General features: G+C 56.8%; 1 protein-coding gene and 1 long non-coding RNA gene across 5 annotated transcripts in view; one reads left to right on the top strand and one right to left on the bottom strand.

Annotated features, from left to right (window-relative positions):
- AHRR (aryl hydrocarbon receptor repressor) overlaps nucleotides 1-16600 on the top strand; it is a 73996-nt gene extending 57396 nt beyond the window's left edge. For all 4 annotated transcript variants that reach the window (XM_082455268.1, XM_082455269.1, XM_082455271.1 and 1 more), the window contains 7 exons: nucleotides 3-92; nucleotides 6326-6455; nucleotides 7374-7510; nucleotides 9067-9254; nucleotides 11861-11922; nucleotides 12143-12284; nucleotides 12732-16600. In XM_082455268.1, coding sequence (XP_082311394.1) covers nucleotides 3-92; nucleotides 6326-6455; nucleotides 7374-7510; nucleotides 9067-9254; nucleotides 11861-11922; nucleotides 12143-12284; nucleotides 12732-13725 — 1743 coding nt within the window. In that variant the 3' untranslated portion in view covers nucleotides 13726-16600. The remainder of the gene's footprint in view (nucleotides 1-2; nucleotides 93-6325; nucleotides 6456-7373; nucleotides 7511-9066; nucleotides 9255-11860; nucleotides 11923-12142; nucleotides 12285-12731) is intronic.
- On the bottom strand, nucleotides 16590-20160 carry LOC309657595. Its single transcript, XR_014261861.1, has 2 exons — nucleotides 18921-20160; nucleotides 16590-18653 (listed from the first exon to the last, which is right to left on the bottom strand). It is a non-coding gene; the product is annotated as an uncharacterized lncRNA (long non-coding RNA).
- Between the last annotated feature and the right edge of the window lie 110 nt (nucleotides 20161-20270).

Genomic DNA, 20270 nt, shown 5'->3' with positions numbered 1-20270 from the left:
AGTCCCTCCACGGCTTTGCTCTGGTGGTAAGCGCGGAAGGGATGATATTCTACGCGTCAGCAACGATTGTGGACTATCTGGGCTTCCACCAGGTAAACACAGCTGCTCTATCTGCTGCGGTTCGGTTCTGTTACCTTGAAAGCACACGTTGTCTTCAAGGTTTAAAATGTCGCTAAAATCAAGCTTCTTTTTTTTTTTTTAAATCATGGAGCTTTTGTCAGATGAGGATTTGCACACCTAACTTTGTCTAGGGCCCGGGGTCACAGCGAGAGTCATGACAGTGCCCTGGGAGTCCCCCGTCTAAAGGGCAGCAACTTGTGCTGACTGAGGCCTGCCCTCCCGGGCTCCTCGCCGTGAGAGGCTGGTCAGGGCCAGGGCAGTGGACCTGTCCTCATCTGTGCATTGGTGTCTCAAAGCCCAGACACGAGGTATAGTCAGGACGTGGTGTGTTCTGGAAACGCTCTTGTTGGTGTACAGATAATTCATCTGGAACGTTGCCCCAGGCCAGCCTAGCTTGGATGATTCCAGACCTTGGGGCAGAGCCGGATGGAGTCCCATCCAACACTGGGTCCTAGAAGCATGGCTCAATGAAAAGTCCCAGGAAAAGAAGAAGGACCTGGCTTGGCCTCTGGGAAGGAAAAGAAGTCTCTCGTGAGAAATCCCAACCCAAAGTCACCAGCCTGGTGGTGCAGCCTCCCAGCTCTGGAACTTCGACGGCTGAGGTCTGAGGACAAGCCGGGCACAAGACTGGCCGCAGCTGCTCTGCCACGGGCCACCCCCAGACGCAGCCCTCCGCAGGGAGCTCACCGGGCAGAGTTATCAACTCGGGGAAGCCGCGGACCAACAGCACTGGCACCCTCCCTGAGGAATTCAAGACAAAAACAGGTGGATTTGAGAGAGGACAAAACAGAACCTGGAAGAACGGAGAATAGTGTGTCTGTCCTCAGGGCCACATCCGGAGGCAGAACCTGTGCAGTGATTCGCACGGCTTAATATACAGAATTTACAAACTTACACTAATGTAAGTTTAGTGTAAAGGATCATCGCCTAGTGACACAGGATGAGCGAGAAAGCGGTGCAGACACAGTGCGTGCGCAGGGAGCAGCGCCCACGGGGCTGAGCCCGGCGCCCAGGAGGAGCACATTTCGGAGACCACGCCCCCGCCCCACCCCCAGCCCCGCCCCCCGCTGGCTGGGGCGAGGCGGCGGCCCCTGGGGGGTGGAGAGTCCCCCGAGGCGCCCACCCGCTGGGACGCTGGCGAGACTGGGGCAGGGGTGCTGGCCTCGAGGCCGTGGACAGCCCCGCGGGGCCGGGGCGCCTCTGCCGGCAGAGGGGAAATATCTGCAGAGCCAAGCGAGGAAGCGGGGAGAGGCCAGACTGGCGTTAACAACGAAAATCTCCCCGGGTGGGCCGAACACCAAGGGGGTGCCCGAAGCCGAGGGCAGCGGAAGCCAAGGTCTGAGAGCCCGGTCCCCGACAGGCTGAGAACTGAGGTCCGCCTGAGCCCCTGAGGCCGATGGGGCCCGTGATCTAATTTCCATGAAAATCCTCGTTTGAATCGTTTTCGATTCCTCCCACGCTCGTTTCCAGGTTGACTTTCCCGCCACCCGGACCCGCACAGAGTGACCGCCAGGCCCTGTCCTGGCCCCGGGACCGTCCGGGCGGCCTCGCGGGCAGCGATCGCGCGGTCACGGCCTGTGGCCCAGCAGCGGGCGGAGGCGCGGCCCCCGCGGGGGGCTCGGGGGCGTGGCCTCGGGGAGCCGGCTCCGCCCCTTCGAGTCGGGGTCGCCCGACTTCCTCCTCCGCGCGGTGGGGCTGCGAGGCCGCGGCCGGGACCCCCAGGGGGCTGGGGGCGCTCCTGACGCGGGAGCTGGGCCAGCCGGTCCGCCGCTGTGCAGTCGCTGCGCGGAGGCCGCGCTCGCACGAGGTCTGGGGCCGTGGCCGGGGTGCAGGCTCGGGCTCGGGGTCCCCTGGAGCAGCGGCCCCTCCAGGACGGCTGGTGACTCCGCGAGGCCGTGGGCACGAGGGATTCCAGCCCCAAATAGCGAAGTCTTCCACGTGCTCCCCTGGAGGTCGTGTGCGGGATCTGGATCTAGAAAAACGTGCTTTGGTCTGCCTTTTGCGTGCTCAGAATTTCTTTTCGTTCCAATCACTGTCGCCTGAGTTGCTCTGTGAATTCTCCAGACACCCAGAGCCACCTGCCTTTGGCTGTAATTCGAAGGTCTTACCACCGGGTAGGACCTTCGTGGGAAAATCCCTGCAGAGGAGACCTGCCTGATTCCAGGTCTGAACTTGCTAATTGGCTCTTTTGTTTTCTTGGAACTTGGTTATTTCCGCTGAAGCGTTAGAAGTGAAAACAAAAAAAAAGTTTTGCCTTTTATTATAAAGAAATTGTTTCCAAATGCCATTAAATCAGGCCGTGCCTCTAGTTTATGCAAAATATTTCATGAACATGTTAGAATAGCTTTGTGCTATTGTAAGCTTCTTGTGCAAAACGCCTTACAAAAAGTCAGGAACCAGGTATTTCCTGTCACAACCTGAGTGCAGCGTTTCAGTATCCTGCACTTCAGCACTCTTTGAGATGAATGGATAGGCTTTCGATGTATATTTTAGTTGCTGTTGCCGTTTGCTGCTTCAAGATGTTGTGCGTTCTCTCGGAGGTCAGCGGTCGGGGCAGCTTGTCCCCGTGTGAACCAGGGCAGATGTGAGGGCCTGTGGAAGGAAGCAGTTAGGAATCCACAGGCATGGAGAGTGGATATGCGACCTCTCTGCACAGAAAGTAGAGATGGTTACTACTGGAACGAGCCGTTTGTGAAAATGGTTGTATCAATACTTTTATCCTCAACTCTGCAAAGGGTGGTTTAGAGGCAGGATGAAGACCGCCTGACCCAACCAAAGCAGGGCCTGTTTTGTGCTGTTTGATCATTGTTACCTACTCTCTCCCCTCCTTCTCACGTTTCCCACCAATTATTTTTCTTGACCTCGTTTGTAGGAATCAGACCCTAGGAGATTAGGAAAGACGAAGGGCAGCCACGCTGATTGCTACCAACTTGGTTTCCCCACCCCAGGTAACTGGTCTTCAAATTCACCTTAGTCAGCGATGTCTCCTCCAAGTCAACCTGCCTCCTGTGCCCGTTAAGCCACAGACCCACACCTTGCGTCCCATTCGTGAATCATCTGAGGTGTGTGGAGATGGCAAGTGGGGCAGCAGGGAGGCCCTGGGGTTCTGCGAAGCTTGGGGTCACCTGCTAAAACTCACCAGAGAACAACCTGGATCACAGTGCCTGTATATCAGTTTATGGTGAGAAGTATCCAACACTCAGAGGTCAGCACAATTTTTTTCCTTTAATCAAAACCATGGAGGGGAAAATGCCATCCATCAAAGCAGGATGGAAAAACACCAAATTCCTAGTAATGAGTCAAGCAAATGATATGCAGCATCTCCACACAGAAAATATAAAACATTATTTAAAGAAATTAAAGAAGATCCAGATAAATGGAAGGATATGCCATATCCTGGACTGCAGGACTCGATATCATTATCATAAAAACATCAGATCAAGTTATAGAATAACATTAATTAATAACACTGCCGTAAAAACTGAGCAGCTTCTCTGGGAGGAAACTGACAAGCTAATTGGGAATGCAGAGGGCTGAGCAATCCCATCCGCGGGGCGGTGGGGGATGTGATTTTCCCTGGGACATACAATCCCGGAGACGAGACTGCCTGTCGAGCTCAGTGGCTGAGATGTGTGGGGTCGGTGGAAGATGAACAGGTGGACGCATAGGACAGAGCGGAGGTTCAGAGCAGCCGCGGGTTTACAGTGAAGCTGGTGCTGCCGAGAGGTGGGCGGGCGCTGGTCTCGTCAGTAAACGGTGCTTCGTGAACTGGATCCACATGAAAAAAATGAGTCTTGACTCCTACCTCACACCATGCACAGTCAATATCGGGTGGGTGGTGGAAGCTTCTAGAAGATAACAGGGCAGAGTTAGGAGGTATATGAGGACAGAGTACATAGACAGGACAAAAACTCTAAAACCCTCTCCATGAGGAGAGATTGATGAATCAGGCTGTGTCAGACCCATTAAGAGAGCAGCAGGGCAGGCCAGGGAGTGGAGAAGATTTTTGCCAAGGAATCCACTCGACAATGGACTCCTGTCCAGAAGGATGAAGAGTACTGACAAAGCAGCAAGACAGCTCAATGGAAATTCATGAAAAAGACAGAAGCGGGCAACACACACACACACACACACACACACACACACACACACACACACACACACTCACATCTAAAAACCAACAAACATGTGAGAAGATGTTCAATTTCATTAGTCTTCATGACGTGCTAATTAAAGCCATCAAAAGAAACCATGATGCATCCACCACCGTAGCTCAAAAAAAAAAAAAAAAAGCGTTGAAAATACCAAAGGTTGGCCAGAACATAAAGCAACTGGACTTTCACACACTGCCACAACGGAAGTGTGCATTCGTATGCTCACTTTGGATGGCTGTTTGGCCTTTTCCACTAAAGCTGAGGCTCTGCTCACTCCATGACCCAGTCATTCCACTCCTGGGTGTGCATCCAACAGAAACACCCTCGAAGACACAGCAGCAGCCTCTGTAACAGGCTCAGACGGGAAATAACTCAGAGGGCCCAGCAGTGAGTGGATTAATCAGTTGTGGTATGTTCCTACAGTGGAGTACCACACGATGGTGGGGCTGAAACACTGCCGTCACACGCACCAGGGGACGTGTCACAACTGTGATGTGACACAGAGGTCACAGCGCTCCATTTGCATCCAGTATCAGCCGGCAGTGCGGGGTTCTGCGCCACGACCGCCTCTGGGGAGGGTGGAGGGAAGGGGTTCTGAGATGCTGTAGGGGTCCTGATTCCTGACTGGGTGGTGAAGCTGCGTATTTATGATTTGGGCACTTTTCAGACTACGCATTATGCCTGAATCACAAAAGCGCATTAGGAAAGCATCGCTATGGGATGTGCCCTTGTAACCATAGAGCTACCAGGTGAGGTGGGAGCCTCCGGTGAGAGGGAGCCTCCAGGTGAGGTGGGAGCTGCCAGGTGGGTGAGAACCAGAGGGTACGGCAGGTGCCACCAGGTCTCAGCAGGAGGGAAAGTCAGGTGTGCCCACGTCCACCATGAGTTGGTCCCCCGTCACGCCAGACTCCCTGACCCTGGACAGCACTGACCAAGGACCACAGTCACTTCTGACCTCAGGGTCCTCCTCTTTCTGTGAAAACAGTGTCCTGGGCTTGGGGGGCGCACAGGTGAGAGAGCCCAGCCTTCGACTTACGAGCATACTCATTTTCTACCTCCCGAGGCTGCCCGTTAGATGTTCGGGGCCACAGCTACAGGAGGGGCCTGTGGAGAGATGGTGCACCTCGTCCGCTCTGGGTGGGGCCACCTGTTACCTTCTAAGGAGGTAACGTCACGTGTGAAGTCTTGATCCTTCAGGAACTCTTCCTCCATCTAGTTGGTATAGTGATCCAGTTGAGATGTGATTGAAACTCAGAAATGGACCAGTTGAAGAGGTCACAGACAGCACCTGGCGGGCTGGGGTCCCAGGCGGGTAATGCGTGATGCCCTTCAGTTAAGAGAGGGTAGTGGGGAGACGTGCTCCAGGCTCGTCATCTATTGACACTCTGTGGACGTTTTTGCCGACAACAGCAACCGTCGAGTCTAATGAAGCCAGTCTTCGTAGACCGTGACAGTGGCCTTTGTGCCCCAGACCACAGTTTCCCAGAGTGGACCTGTGGGTCGGCCTCTGCGTTCGGGGCCCGAGCAGGTGGGAGGACCCAGGACCAGAGAGAGGGCTGTGGACTGGTGGGTCCTTGCAGCGTCCTACCGGGGTTGGTGGTCAGGCCTGGAGGTGCTGGCCCGGCCCCCATCTCACCTGGTGGCCCCCAGCTCACTTCACAGGGATGCTTTCCTAATTCACTTTTGTGATTCAAGTATAACAGATAGGCTGGAAAGTGACCAAACATAAACGCACAGCTTGATGAGGTTGGAGTCAACTTGGAAAAGTGGGTATCTTGACCCCAAGTGACGTTTGGTCTCTGAGTCCCCGACCTGCCCCTGAAGGCACCGCCCGGCCTGGGGGGCACCCGCAGTGTGCCCGGCTCTGCGCCTCGTGAGCCGGGTGCCTGGTGTCCAGGCCATGTGGTCATGTCCTCCGGGGAGGGACTTTCTCTTCACAGGTGAGACTTGTCTTTGACAGATGGATGAGACATTTTCGCAGTTATTAACACTGGAATAGAGTATGGAAATTCACTCAGGGTAAGGCTAAAATGACTGTTGCCATGTTCCAGACGGACGTGATGCACCAAAATATTTACGACTACATCCACGTGGACGACCGCCAGGACTTCTGCCGGCAGCTGCACTGGGCCATGGACCCTCCCCAGGCTGGGTGTGGGCAGAACCTGCTCTCAGAGACAGGTGGGTCTTGGGGGCGCCCTGGTCTAACTCAGCCATGGATCGCCCCCTTTCCTTCCCGTCCAGTTGATGCGGTGTCGACGCCCCCCCCCTCGGAGACCTCCTCCCGCGCCCCGCCCCACCCTCCTCCCGCCCCACGTGGCCCTCTGGCTCCCGAGTGCTTCTGCGTCTTGGGCTGCTGCTCTGTGCCCCCCAGGGCATGGGCGTCAGGCCGAGAAGCCACGGTACTTGTCTCTGGTTTTGCAAACTCCCCCTCAGATGCATGTCTTCCAGGAAATTCCTTTCACCCACTTTAGATTTACCTGAAAAAATCCCCCAGAGACTGTTGTCTGTTCAGGGACGTTGCCCCCTGTGAGCAAGACCCCCTACAAAGTCCCGGATCCATGGCCCCTGCCCACTGGACACACAGGGCAGGCATCCAGGTGCCCAAGAGATTGCAGAGCCGACGGGAGCTCGAGGGGCAGGGTGGCGCTCACCTGGGGTCCAGTGCCGGGGAGGAAGAGTCTTGGTTCTCCCACCCATCTCCCCACAAGTGGTCCATGATTCAGGAGGAGTTTCCAGCACACCTTCACACAGCAGCATGATTTACCCTGTAAAGTTAGAGAAAAACGCAACCCCCAGGTGCCGACACACAGTTTCATAGAGCTCAGAACAAAAAACCCTGAACTGGTCAACAGTCCCACGTGTGGTTGTCACACACGTGGTTGTACCAAAACGCCGTTTTCAAGGGCAAAGACCTGACTTTGTCAGGGCGGCTGGCTCTGCGGGGGTGGGGGCGGGAGGGATGCTCAGGGACAGATGTCAGTTTGGGGCAAGCGTGTGTGTTACGTGCTGATAGCTTGCTGTTACATTACGAACTTGCTTATCAGAGTGTGTTTCCGGTTTCTCCCTGACCACCACCGCCTGTGCCAACGCGGCCAGGAGAGGACGCCGTCCTGGGGAGGCTGCTCCGGGCCCAGGAGGGGGCCGCGGGCTGGCCCACCGAGTACTCGGCCTTCCTGACGCGATGCTTCATTTGCCGCGTGCGCTGCTTGCTGGACAGCACCTCGGGCTTCCTGGTGAGTGAGCGGCTGCTGGGCGGGAGAAGCCAGGGGCCGGGGGTGCTGGCGGCACGCAGTGTCCGGCCTTGATGCGGCAAGGCTGAGTGACGGCGGGTGGGTGAGAATGAAGTGGGAGATCCGCTGGGGCGGATGAAGTACTGGCAACCCCCTGCACCCTGCTGCTCATCTCTTATTCAGGCAGTCAGTTGGTTGTCCAGGAAGTCTTTTGTTTTGATCATACTTTGTTCTCAGTTCTGTGGGAAACTAAGATAGTTTTCCCTCTACGTGAATGTAGGTAGATTTTACTGTACAGTGAGGCAGAGATCGAAACCTAAACTGAAGTGAAGCTGTGTCAGAAGCACCAAGTAGAGGAAACAAGCAAAAGAAATCAGTTTAAAAAGTGTCTCATCATATTTTACTGCGAGGTTGGTCACTGCACGTGCACGTGCGGGAAAGGGGTCCGGCACGGACAGTGGAGGCGCCAAGGACAGGGGAGCAGGCAGCGGCATCACATGGCCTCCGGGCTCACCACAGCCGCTCCTGCGCCTGTGCAGAGCCTGTCCACACCTGGCAGGTGGGGCTGCCCACGGGAGCCCGCTGTCGAAACTTCAGGAAAATAGAGATCCAGTTGATATTAGGTTGGCAGCTCGAAATCAGCCATGGTGGGAAGTTTTACACCGAAGAAACTGTCAAAAGCTACAAATCAGGGCTTTTTCCCTCTGGAGAGCTGGATGTTAAAGATGTCCCAGCACCACTGCCCTGACTGCTCCACCAATCATGTGACCATCACATAGTAGGTGCTCTGCAAGCATTTGTTCACCCAATAAATTCATAGACAGATGGAGGGATGGACAGATGGATGGGTAGATGAAGGGATGGTGGAAGGAGGGAGAGATGGATGGACAGATGGAAGGACGGAGGGAGGGGCGAATGGACAGATGAGGGATAGGGAAAGAGCGCAGCTACCATGTGGGCTTATTCCTCCATCCAGGGCTGGGGCACCCTGAAGTCACCTGTGAACTAACTTTTCCATAATAGGGAGATCTTTTATTTTCTTTTATCACAAACTCCAAAGTTACTTTCTGGCTTTTTAACTCACACCACGTGCTCCAGATAAACAAATCAAGTTGTCCCTAAGTTTTATCACCATGAATGACAATTGTCAATGAATGACAATTTGGAAGTGGAGGGTTAATGTAGAACAGTCCTCAGAGATGATGTGCTCCAGCAAATCCTCCTGGGGGGCTGCCTGGTGGTTCCGGCCAAGTCCATACACGTTCACGCCCCCGAGTGAGGGCTCGCACACCCACACACCCATAAGTGCACACATGAGAACACGCTGGAAGGTTAGAGGATGTTACGGGGCTGCCAGAGAAACCCCGAGTCATTCAAAGGCGGTAGGGAGCGCCTGTCCCAAGGGCCAGCGTGGAAGATGCGTTGGCTCGTGGCTCCTTAGAGACTCGGGATCAGAGCTCTCTGGCTTTCTGTCCCCGGGAATGTGAGTTCCACGGCCTTTGACCACGTTGATGATTCACTCTGTGAACATGCCTTCGTTTCTGTCTTTGAAACACCAGACGATGCAGTTTCAAGGGAAACTAAAATTCCTGTTCGGGCAGAAGAGGAGGGCCCCGTCGGGCGCCGCCCTGCCCCCTCGGCTCTCCCTTTTCTGCGTCGTGGCGCCCCTGCCTACTGCGGTGAAGATGCAGAGCGTGTGTCTGAGGGCGAAGCACAGGGTAGACGTCTCGGCCACGCCGGACACAAAGTGAGTAAGAGCCCCCAGCAGCCGCAGTCCCATCCTGGTGGTTCAGACACAGCGTCTCCACACTTAGTGTTTTCTGTCTATTCCTCCTTCATTTCCAGCAAGGAATACAATGACAAGCTTGTTGTTTTTAAAATTACTGCATCACGTAGGAAGCAACTATTAGAAAAAAGAAAACCTTTCACTGATATTTGTGAACTGTGGCACCAGACACTGCTGCATCTCTTCATGCCTAAGCCCTCCGCTTACGTGGGCCCGCGTCCCCCGCGGGGGACGGGAGGCCTGACCGCAGCCTCCCTGCCTCGCTCCGTGTGCCCTCCCTCAACACCAGGCTCGCCGCTGGGGCACACGCTGCAGACAGGCGCCCCGCACACATCGCGCCACCCCCGCGTCTTCTTGGCTCCTCAGGGTTAGGTTTTCTGGGAGATTCCTGTCTATAATTTCTCGGAATGGGTTAGGTCTGTGTTGCATGGGTCAGGTTCTGGGAGAGATTAAGATGCTGTGCGCGTGCAAACCGTGTTTCCCGTGGTGCGAGGGAGACCCCGGGCGAGAGGAGAGGCGTCTGAGGTCCACCTCTCTTCTTCCTCAATACCCTCCCCTGTGCCGCGACCAGGGGCAGAATGTCAGCAGACCTGCGTCTCCAACCCGCTTCTTTGTCCTTCCTCAGTACCCAGGTTCCCCTTTGACCTCAGCGCCCGTTCAGCTGGCCGGGCTCAGAGCCCCCTGCGTCCCCATTCCTGCCCCGGGTTTGCAGGTGCAGCCATGTCTTCACGGCCTCTGGCTCCCGCACGTGCCGGCTCGTTAAGGCAGCAGGTTTCTGGAGCATTTAAAAATTAAATACATATGCCTTCTTTTTTCAAAGGTGGAAAATGTTGTAAAATAGGAGGGAGGAAAAACAGAATGCCCGCGGGGAAAAACTCTAAAAATAACTGATGAAGCAACTAAAACGTGAGGTGCGACAAAGTACGTAGATTACGCTCGACCACACCTACGCGTGTCTTGCCGGCGAGACGGCTCTGCCGCGCCTGCTTTCTCCCCACCACCTGGGCGAACGCTGGGGAGAAATACCCTCCACCGGCCTTTGCCGTCTCAGAGTTCTCTGCTTTCGAGCTCTCTGGCGTGATGATGGTAACTGAGCCCCACACGATGAGCTCTCCTCTTCTGTATGTTTCCCCAGCGCTACGAACGAGATGGAGGGAAAATCGTCCCCTCCCATCGCTTTTCCTAGAGGCCCTGCTGCCCCCCGGTGGCCACGCGGGGAAGCGCAGGTGTGCGGACGGCTCCCCCAGCCAGGGCTGCGCGGGAGCCCTGGGCCCGGGGCGGTGGGTGCGGGCTCCCCGGCTCACCTGCCGCTGCCCTGGGCGGCGTGGACACCTGGACATCCCTCGGAGGTCTGGCGAGGGTCTGTGAGGGTTAGGGTGCTGCCCACAGAGTGACCGCGCAACGAACACTAGACACACGTTGTACAGAACATCATTAAAACTGGAAGAGAGGAAGAGCCAGCCAACGTTTAGGAAAGAAGCAAATAGCTTCTCTTGACTTCAGGTTTTCTGGAGCCGAATTCGGCTCTGAACCGAATTCCGAACCGGCCTCGGTGCCTGCGTCATGTTCGTTCCCTTCTGAGCTCAGAGGCTGTGAGGCGCTAGCCCAGGAGCCCGAGGCCCAGGAGGGTCGCTCCAGAAGGGACGTCGTGGTCGCTGGAAGGCATTTCAGGTCCTTCACAGCTTTTCCTGAACGGGACTTTGTGATACACCCTCACTCCTAAGTGTTCACAGGTTGTGTGCGTGTGATCTGCCTCCTGACTAGTCCTTCATGGACATGAACCGTGTAGAAAATATTTGAGTCGCCCGATGGTACCTTCTCCGCTAAGGGTGACGCTCCAACCTCATGGCTCTGTCTCTGGCTCTGTCTCCATCTCTGTCTCTGGCTCTGTCTCTGGCTCCTACAGAGACGCCCAGAAGATGGAGAGGTAGGGCCACTGCAGTGCAGGAAGCCTGGCTGTGGTGCCAGTTGGACAGGGTTTGAATCCCATTCTCGTACCTGCTATAGGGGCAGCTTTAGGCAAGTCACTTAACACTTCTGAGCCTTGTTTTTTCTTTTGAAATATAAAGAAAATATGATCTCCCAGGATAAGTTGCACATTGCCTTAGGATCTAAGATTATAAGATCTGTGAGACATGTATGTGTGTGTGTGTGTGTGTGTGTGTGTGTGTGTACACACACTCCCCTGGGGCGATGGCTCAGCATCGCTAATTTAGTGCTCATGATGACTTTGTAAACTACCGCAAATAACTACTGCAAATCAGAGGAATCTGTATTTCCATTCTGACCATCCAGAAGAAAACAAATGCACCAAAAGTCATCTTAGGCGTATGTCTGCTTTCTGAAGGAAATTCATTAGTGCTTCATTGGCCTGAAAGGTGATGAGAATTGGAATTTTCAGCAAACCTGTAACTGGGAAAAGGCTTTACAATCTGTACAGGCTTAAGAAGTGTGAGGTATTGTATCTTCTGCTCCTGGGTGTGACAGCAACACGGGTCGTGTTGTAATTTCTGCCCTCGACACACGTTTCATCTGCATGTTGTTTTGCTGTTTTCTGTCCTTCGCAGAGCAAAAGCTGCCGCAAGTCTCTGTGAACCAGAATTGCACGGAAAACCCAATTACTTAGCAGGTACTTGTTAAATTCTCCATCTCGTCTTTTTGAAATGGGTAAAATGACTGTGCCCCTGGAGACGTGCTGTGTTCTGTGGCGATGCGGGCTGGAGGGCTGAGCGGCGGACGGGTGCCCGGCCCCTTGGGCATTTCGGGGGAACCGATGCGTCGCTGGCGCTTAGGATGCGTGCTCGCCCAGCCCCGGCGCTGCTCACTCTCCCTTTTCCGAATCCTGACAGGGAGGAGCAACGGAGAAAATGGCCTGTCCGTGTTCAGGATGCCCGCGGACGCCTGCCACTGGGGCCGGCTTGCAACCCGGGCCCCCTGCCTGTGCCTCCGGGGCGGCCACGACCTCCTCCTCCAGCCCGAGGGGGCCGCAGGGTAAGTGGCTGAGGCACCGCGTCAGGCGGCCTCGACCACGGGGGCTGAAGCTCTCTCAGTGGGATGCGGGGATGCGCAGAGGGTGCCCACACCCGCTCCTCACCCTGGAGGTTGTCGTCACCCCTGTGGGGACTGGCCGGGGACAGTGGGGGCCACGGCCGTGGCTCTGCCCATGGTTTGGACCCCCGGGTGACGCCCGGCCTCCGTGCTCACCTTTGCTCAGAAACCCTCTCCCCTCCCTCCCCTCCCAGGCCCCACCTGCCCCCGCCTCTGGGTGCCGGGAGGCCATGGGAAGGCCCGTTCAGGAGGGGCGGAGGCTGGCCCCATGTCACAGGGCCACAGGCAGTGCAGAGCAGCCCTGGCAGGTGGCCGGCACCATCGTGATGCAGCGCCTCCCCTTGGGCCCCCGCTGCCCCTGCTCTGTCTGACGGGCGTCTCTTCCCGCAGGGATGGGCGAGGAGAGGAACTAGGGGGGGTGCTGAGGGGCCCCTCCTGCCCAAGGGAGCCGAGGGACGTCCTCCCGTACAGCTGCCACCTCGAGACACAGGGACCCTCGAAGCACCTGAACTGGACGCCGGGGAGACACGGTCAGGACGGCGGCACCAAGCTGAAGCTGGAGCCCGGCAAGGGCGACCCGTTCCCCGCCGCGCCGGCCCGAGGCGCCTGCCTGCCCTACCCGGGCACACAGGGCACTGTCCACGCCGTCAGGAGTTCACCTGGCTCTCACCAGCCAAAGCCTCCCCCCGGAGCCTGCGCCGGCCGGACCAGCAGAGCCTTGCGGGATGGCCCCCAGGGCCAGGCTCCCCCTCCCACCAGCTGCCCCTTCCCTCAGGGGAGCCTGGAGGACGGGCTTCCTCGGCCGGGAGGGCAGCGTCTCCCCGTGGGGTGCTATCCCACCGAGGACAAGCTTCGAGGCGTCCCAATGCCCCCGGGAGCCCCGTGTAACCCCATATTGTCACTCGATGTGCCCATCAAGATGGAGAGCGAATCCGGGTCCGAGGATGCGGCAGATGGCTACTCTGTGTCCCCGAGCCAGGCGTGGCTGGGGGCCAGCGACGTGGCCAAGAGACAGCTGGTCACTTTCCCTACCAGGATGCACCTGAAGGTGGAGCCGGACTCCAGGCAGCCCCTCTACCGCCCGCCCCTGGGGCCCGGCCTGCTGGGGGCCCACCCCAGGCCCGGCAGGGAGCTGGCCCCGTTGCACCCCGCACACTGCGCCTGCCTGGAGCCTCCGCCCCGCCTCTGTGCTGGGGGCCACCAGCCCCCCAGCCTGGGCTGTGACTGCCATGCTCCCGGGCCTGCGCCCGTGGTCAAGCTTGAGCCCCTGGACTCGCCCCCGTGGGCCGCTCACAGCCAGGGCGGGGCGCCCGGGCTGCTCCCCAGGAGCGCCTTGGCGACACGGATGCCACCCAGAGACCCCGAGTGCACATTCCTGCCGTAGAGCAGGCGTCCGTAAAGGCTGACGCCCGTCCCTCGGCCAGCTGGGATAGCAGTGCAGGGGCAGAGACTTTCCTGAGGGAGGCGCGTGCAATAGCAGATCCTGTATCTCGTCAAACGCCACTGAAGTGCTTAAATGCAGAGTGGTCTTAAGTCTGCTCAAGTGTGACAGTATTGCCCTCTAAGGGGACACGGTTTCTCAGAAAAAGGCCGGAGCGAGCTGGGCCGCCTGGCGGGGCAGCACTCGGTGCTCTGAGAGGTGCAGCAAGTGAGGGCAGGCGACCGGCGACCTGGCCCGACCGCAGTGTCCAGCGCCCACCCCCGCTTCCCAGCTTCCCCGACGCCGCCTCCGGCAAGTGGACCTCGGGGAGCAGCCTCACCCTGGGGGTCCCACTGCCGAGACAGCAAGTTGGGAATCAAGCTTATTGAGCGGCAGGTGACCACTTGCCCATTCCTGGGAGGAGTCCAGAAGTTCCAGGTGGAAGAGGCTGTCAGCACCGGGCCGGCACTTCACCACGACGACGTGCAGCGTGTGCCTGAGGCGCTGGCGCAGGCTGAGGCCGGCCCGCGGGAGGATTGGCCGCATCCCACCCTGTTCCTCCTTCCGCGAGCGTCTCTGGTGTGGTCAGGGGGCCCTGAAGGTGGTTCATGCTCATCTGCCTCTCACCGCATCACGCAACCTAGCTTACAGGGTCTGGATTTGGAAGTCTAGAGAAGTACAAGACGTAGGGAGAGGAACGAGTTAGTCCAGTTGTCCGGCTGTCTTGCTGACTCTCTACAGGTTTTTAAATGAGACGCCAATCATCATCCCAGGAGGAACTATTAGAGACAAGACAGACAGGTAATGCTTTATAAAAACGAAAAAATTGTGGGGACTTCCCTGGCGGTCCAGTGGTTAAGACTCCATGCTTCAAATGCAGGGTGCGCAGGTTTGATCCCTGGTTGGGGAACTGAGATCCTACATCCTGTGCGGTGCAGCCAAAAAAAGAAAAAAGAAAAAAGAAAAAGAAAAAATTGTGACGGTAACACATTCTGAACGCAGGAAATTAGGATGCAAAAGAATAAATCAGAAAGTGCAGGTCACCTGCAATCACCAGGGGTGGCTCGGGGCTCAGAGCGAAGTTCACCGCGCCTTCCGGGGTGACCCCACGCCACGGGTGCAGTTAGTGCAGGACACGACACCAGGGGACAAAATCACCACCGAGCAGGAGGAAGCTGGTGGGAGATCCCCCGGTGCTGGGGTTGGAGACCCTCCTTACGGATGTGGTCATCTGTCCCGGGAGTCTCGGGAGGTGCAGGGGCCCCTTGCAGCCCCGCCACGTTCAGCGGGGTGTCTTTCTGTCCGGCATCTGTGGCTTTGGGGTGTCAGTGTTCAGCTCCTGAGTTAATGCTGAAGCTGTCTGCTAAATGCATCGTCACCTTGTCAGACTCAGGACTGGGCTGGCGGGACTGGGTCTTCTGGACCCTTAGGCAGCTGCCTGCTTCGTGGAGGGGCTTCCCCTGGGGGGCGTGGGGGGAGCTGAAGGTCCCTCCCTGGACTTACAGAGGTTACCCGTTGGAGCCCAGGCTTGGGAGTCATCAATTTGGGGCCTCCTGGGATCCCCGAGCCCTGCCCAGCAGCCTGTTCATCTCTGCCCAGCCCCCGGGGGCCTTGCAAAAGTGACATCGGTGCTGTGCTGTCCCCCCCTCCCTCGCGAGTGTCTCCCCCTCCCCGTCACGATGGCAGCCCAGCGCCCGTCAGGACCACCTGCTTCCCACCCTCGCTGCCCGCTGGCTCAGCATCTCTCTCTACTTAGTTCTCACGCTGAGCCCAGCACACCTGATAGATTTCATCCCTAAGACAAGGGGTGGAATTTCGGAAACTTCCCCCTTCCTTTCTATTCAAGCCAAGTGCCCAGCTCCTCGCGGACAGCCCTGCACCGTCTCTCAAAAGTAACTGTCAGCCTCTCTGGAGCTCCCTCTGTGCAATGTCACCCTCAGCACAGGGGTGGGTCCTGGGATGCACCGGGGCACCCCTCAGCGTGACGCCCGCCCTTCCCGTCTCAGGGTACAGCAGACAGGTGCGCTGCATGCGCGTAACACGTAAGCGGGAAAACCCTGGACCGAAAAGATGGAATTGAGAGACACCATTGCATGTTTGCACACTGTAGCCAGATCCCAGTGTAACCAAAGAAGAGCTGCAGGCTGAAGGACATTCAGCTGTCCCCGCCCATGAGGGCCACGGTGCCCAAACGTTTCAGATGCACCCACTCTCCCAGGACCAAGTGCACCAAATTGGTCACGGTGGGTGGGCGGACAAGTCGTGCGTTGCGATGCAGAATTCAGCATCTGGACCTCAGTGCTGCAAGTCTTGCGTTCTGGAGAGGCCATCATGCTTGGGGCCCAGGTCCTGACATGCTAGGTCGGTGGGAACAAAACGTCCCTCAGTCAGCACCTTTGTTATTTCCCAGCCATGCCCCTGCTGAAAAACCGTGTGGGGAAGGTGAGGATGGAATGTAGAAGGTCAGATGTGGCCATTCCTGCTTTAAAATGTCATTACCAGTGCTAATTACGGGCTTGTATTTTCTGTTGTCTGTAGCTTTTGTCTATATAGCTGAAAAAATATTAAAATCAAATATGATGTAGGAATGGGGTGGAAGGGAGGAAATAAACACAAATTATATTTTATATTTTTGCAGTTTCTACTGGATGAAAAAAGTTTTCAATATCTAGACTGACTTGTTGAATTTTTTAAAATGGATACACTATAATATAACTTTTTGTACTGTTTTCTCAGTGCCTTTAGAAAGCTTTCAAATACATTTCTGATACTGTGGTTTGTATTAAATTTGCAATATTGATGTAAAATAAATCATACGTTAGTACATGTTTACTGTAAATGGAAACGTCTACTTGATTTTCCAAATTTATTTCCTTTAAAGCGTGTGTAGGCTAATTTATATTATGAGACTGTCCTTCACCACAAGATACGAGGCGGTAATAAAAGCACAAGTGCACCCGGGGCCAAAGGAGGAGCGCCGGTGGCCGCTTTCTCAGCGCTCCCTCCCTTTCCCGCCCGTCACTGAGGGTTGGGGGGGACCATCCCAGCTGTCTTCAGGACACCCCAGACTCAAGCTCTCCTGCGAGGAGCAGACACCTGGCCCCGTGTCACGTGTGTGGTGGGGTCGGCCTCGCCCTGCTCAGGACCTGGTGACAGGTGTGTGTGGGCAGGGCCGGGAGGTCACCAGGGCCCGGGCGGAGACCCCTCCCAAGGCCCAGGGGGCCGTGTTTTCATTCCCTTTGGTCAAGGAACACCCCCAGCCTGCACAGGCGTCAAGTGCTCCATACAGAGCTTGGATCTGCCCGTGCTGCAGCAGTCGCGCCCCGGCCGGCCGCCACCTGCGTCCTGCAGGCCACACCCCCGTCTCTACTCTGTGACTCCCTGTCCCTCCTGGGGAGACCCGGCCAAGCTGCCCCCGCCAGCCGTGCCTAAGCCGGCTGCTCCCCGTCCCTGGAGGCCACCTGCCCAGCTTGCCGTCCCCACACCCTCCCCCCACCTGTGTTCTTCAGACTCACGGCGTTGAGACCTGGGGCTGGACAACACTCCGGCCGTCACGTGACTCTCCCACCACCTAGCCTGCTGCTGCTGCGGTGGATGTGCGGGTGGATTTCCAGTCCGCAGAAATCCCATCTGCGGTGGATTTCCCAGACTTCTACGTGCCCAGCGGCTGCCCCCCCCACCCCCCGCCCAGTGCGCTTCTGCGGGACGGAGGACACACCCGAGGCTGCTGACGGCTCACACCTCACCAGGGGCTGCCCAGGCGTCCTCCAAAGGCGTCCTGCCACGGGCAGCTGTCACAGCCCGTTCGGGCCGCTGGAACGAAGATACCAGCGGCTGGGCGGCTTATCAACAACAGACACGTACTTCTCACGGCGCGGGAGGCTGGCAGCCTGAGACCCGGCTGCGGTGCAGCGGCGTCTGGCGCAGGCCAGCTCCCAGGTGCTGACCGCTCCCTGTGTCCTCGCCAGGGGCGGGGCGCGGGAGTGTTGTGAGGTCGCTCCGAAGGGAACGGGGCCCATTCTCATGGCCTAGTCGCCGCCCCCAAGGCCCACCTCCTAACACCATCACCCTGGGGGTCGGTTTAGCATGTGCGATCTGGGGGGACACAGCATTCAGCCCGTAGCAGCCTCCCACCGGCGCCCACTGGGGTCTCACCTCCCCACCGATTTGGTACCGTCAGACGTTTTAGCTCCGTCTTTCTGAGGGGTGAGGTGGCAGTGAGCTGTTTTATGGGCATTTCCTTCCCTCCTTCACTCAGCTGGTTGCTGAGCCCCTGCTGAATACCAGGCCCTGTGACAGTGCCGGGGACACATTAGGGAAGAAAAGATGCAGAAATCACGCTGCTGAAGCTGACATCCCTGTGCATGTGGACAGGGGACAGGGTGCAGACAAGTGACCAAAGAACCGTGTGAGCTCTGTGACGCATCGGGAGGCGGGCGCTGCACAGATGGGTCAGCTGGCGTCCTGTAGCCCAGGTGGCAGTTTTGTGGGCCAGGCAGACTTCGAGCCAAGCCTTGACAGGGACAGTGTCCAGGGTAGGGGTGGAGGAGGCTTACGGGCTGGAGCGAGAGGCTGGGATGAGGGCAGGCAGGGGCGGCGGGTCACAGGCAGGTCTGAGGGAGGGGAGCACGGCAGGGCTTCCGGTGAAAGCGACCCTGGGCCGCGGTTTGGAGGCCGTGTCGGCTGCAGGGCAGGAGAGGGGCCCCACGGCCCCCCTAAGGACCGTGTCAGGGCCGGGAGGCAGCCCCGCCCTGGTTTCTTCCCCAGCGCTCTGGCTGCTCCTCTACTGTCTGTCCTGCACTTGTTGGCCGTCTTTGGTGAATTGTGGGCGTCATTTTAAAATTCAGGATAGTAGTGCTTCGTCAAAGATTTTCTCTCAGCCTATGGCTCGTCTTTTAAGAATTAAAAAAAAATACAAGGGTTTAAAATCTTAGCACGGCAAACTATCTTTTTCTTTATGGTTTATGTGTTTTGTATCTTAAGAAAATGACTCCCTCTGACCGTGCCTTTGATATAAAGCCCATTTTGCCTGGTATTAATCTTGCCACACCAGCTTTCTCTGGCCCGGACCAGCCGGTGTGCAAACCTCCTCCACACCTGTTCCTTTATGTTCTAGATATTTTTCTCAGAAATAACTGGTTGGTTTAAAATCCACTTACTCGTGTTCTTTTTTCTTTTTTCCCGGCTGCGTGGGGTCTTCGATGCTGCACGCGGGCTTTTCTCTAGTTGCGGCGAGCAGGGGCTACTCTTCGTTGCGGTGCGCAGGCTTCTCGTTGCAGTGGCGTCTAGGCGCACAGGCTTCAGTAGTTGTGGCATGCGGGCTTCAGTAGTTGTGGCTCATGTGCTCTAGAGCACAGGCTCAGTAGTTATGGCGCACAGGCTTAGATGCTCCTCGGCATGTGGGATCTTCCCAGATCAGGGCTCGAACCCGTGTCCCCTGCACTGGCAGGCGGATTCTTAACCACTGCGCCACCAGGGAAGCCCCACTTGCTTATGTTCTGATAACTGATATATCTGAACATATCTGTACTCTTTACTTTGTGTTTCTAGTTACATATGATCCTTTGGCTTTTCTCTTCCTAGTGTCCCTGTGGGATTGCTTGCACTTTCTCTTCATATTTAACAAAGTCTAAGCTAGAGCTTATCAAGACCTCTGTTCTCTCAGGACGCTTTAGAAGCAAACCACCTGGCTCCCTTCTTTACTCCTGCCAAGGCTGGAGGGCCTCTCTAAAAACGCTCCTGGTTTGCTTCTGCTGAGCAGTGAGTTTCAGTGAGAGCTTCTAGGCTGAGGAGGACACCAAACCCAAGTGAAGCGCAGGCCCCTAGCTATGTGTTCTTGGGGGGCCTTTCCTGACCCAGGGATCCCAGTACTTGGGAAGTATGGCTTTTTGGGGTTTTGTCGTTTGTTTTCCCTGGTCCACTCTTGCACTGAGGTTGATCAAACTGCCTTTACACTTAGAATTTCAAATATAATTTTAACTTTTGTTTACATTCTTCATTTCTCAGCTTGGTGCTATATTTTCATAAATTACTAGGTGCAGATGACATAAGAGAGGGATCAGCCATCAGTCAGTACGGTGCTGAAGTCCTGGCCCTTGGAACGTGATCCGCTGATCTGACTGGTAATTTTTGGTGTACGTGGCCACAGCAATGGGGGGCTCACACAGCGCCACCTTCCTGCCCCCGTGTGCACGTGTGTGCTCACGTGGGTGTGGTGTGTGTGCGTGGCGTGTGCGTATGTGTGTGGCATGTCTGTGTGCGGTGTGTGTCTGCTGTGTGTGCTGTGTCTATACGGGTGGTGCGTGTCCTTGGGTGTGGTGTGCATGTGTTTGGTGTGCCTACACGTGCGTGGTCTGTCTCTGTCTGTGGCGTGTGCCTGTGGTGTGTGTTTACGTGTGTTCGGTGTGTGTGCGCTCGCGCCCGCCCGCGCCGCTCCGCTGCCCCACTCTGCTCCCTCCCGGTCGCGCGGTCCCGGCCAGTCTCGGCTGCGCCCGTCGGCAGCCGACCCT

Source organism: Balaenoptera physalus (genome assembly GCF_965194825.1).
Source record: "Balaenoptera physalus genome assembly, chromosome: 3".
Classification (NCBI taxonomy): domain Eukaryota; kingdom Metazoa; phylum Chordata; class Mammalia; order Artiodactyla; family Balaenopteridae; genus Balaenoptera; species Balaenoptera physalus.
The sequence above is the reverse complement of the archived record's forward strand: the minus strand, read 5'-3'. Positions and strand labels throughout refer to the sequence as shown.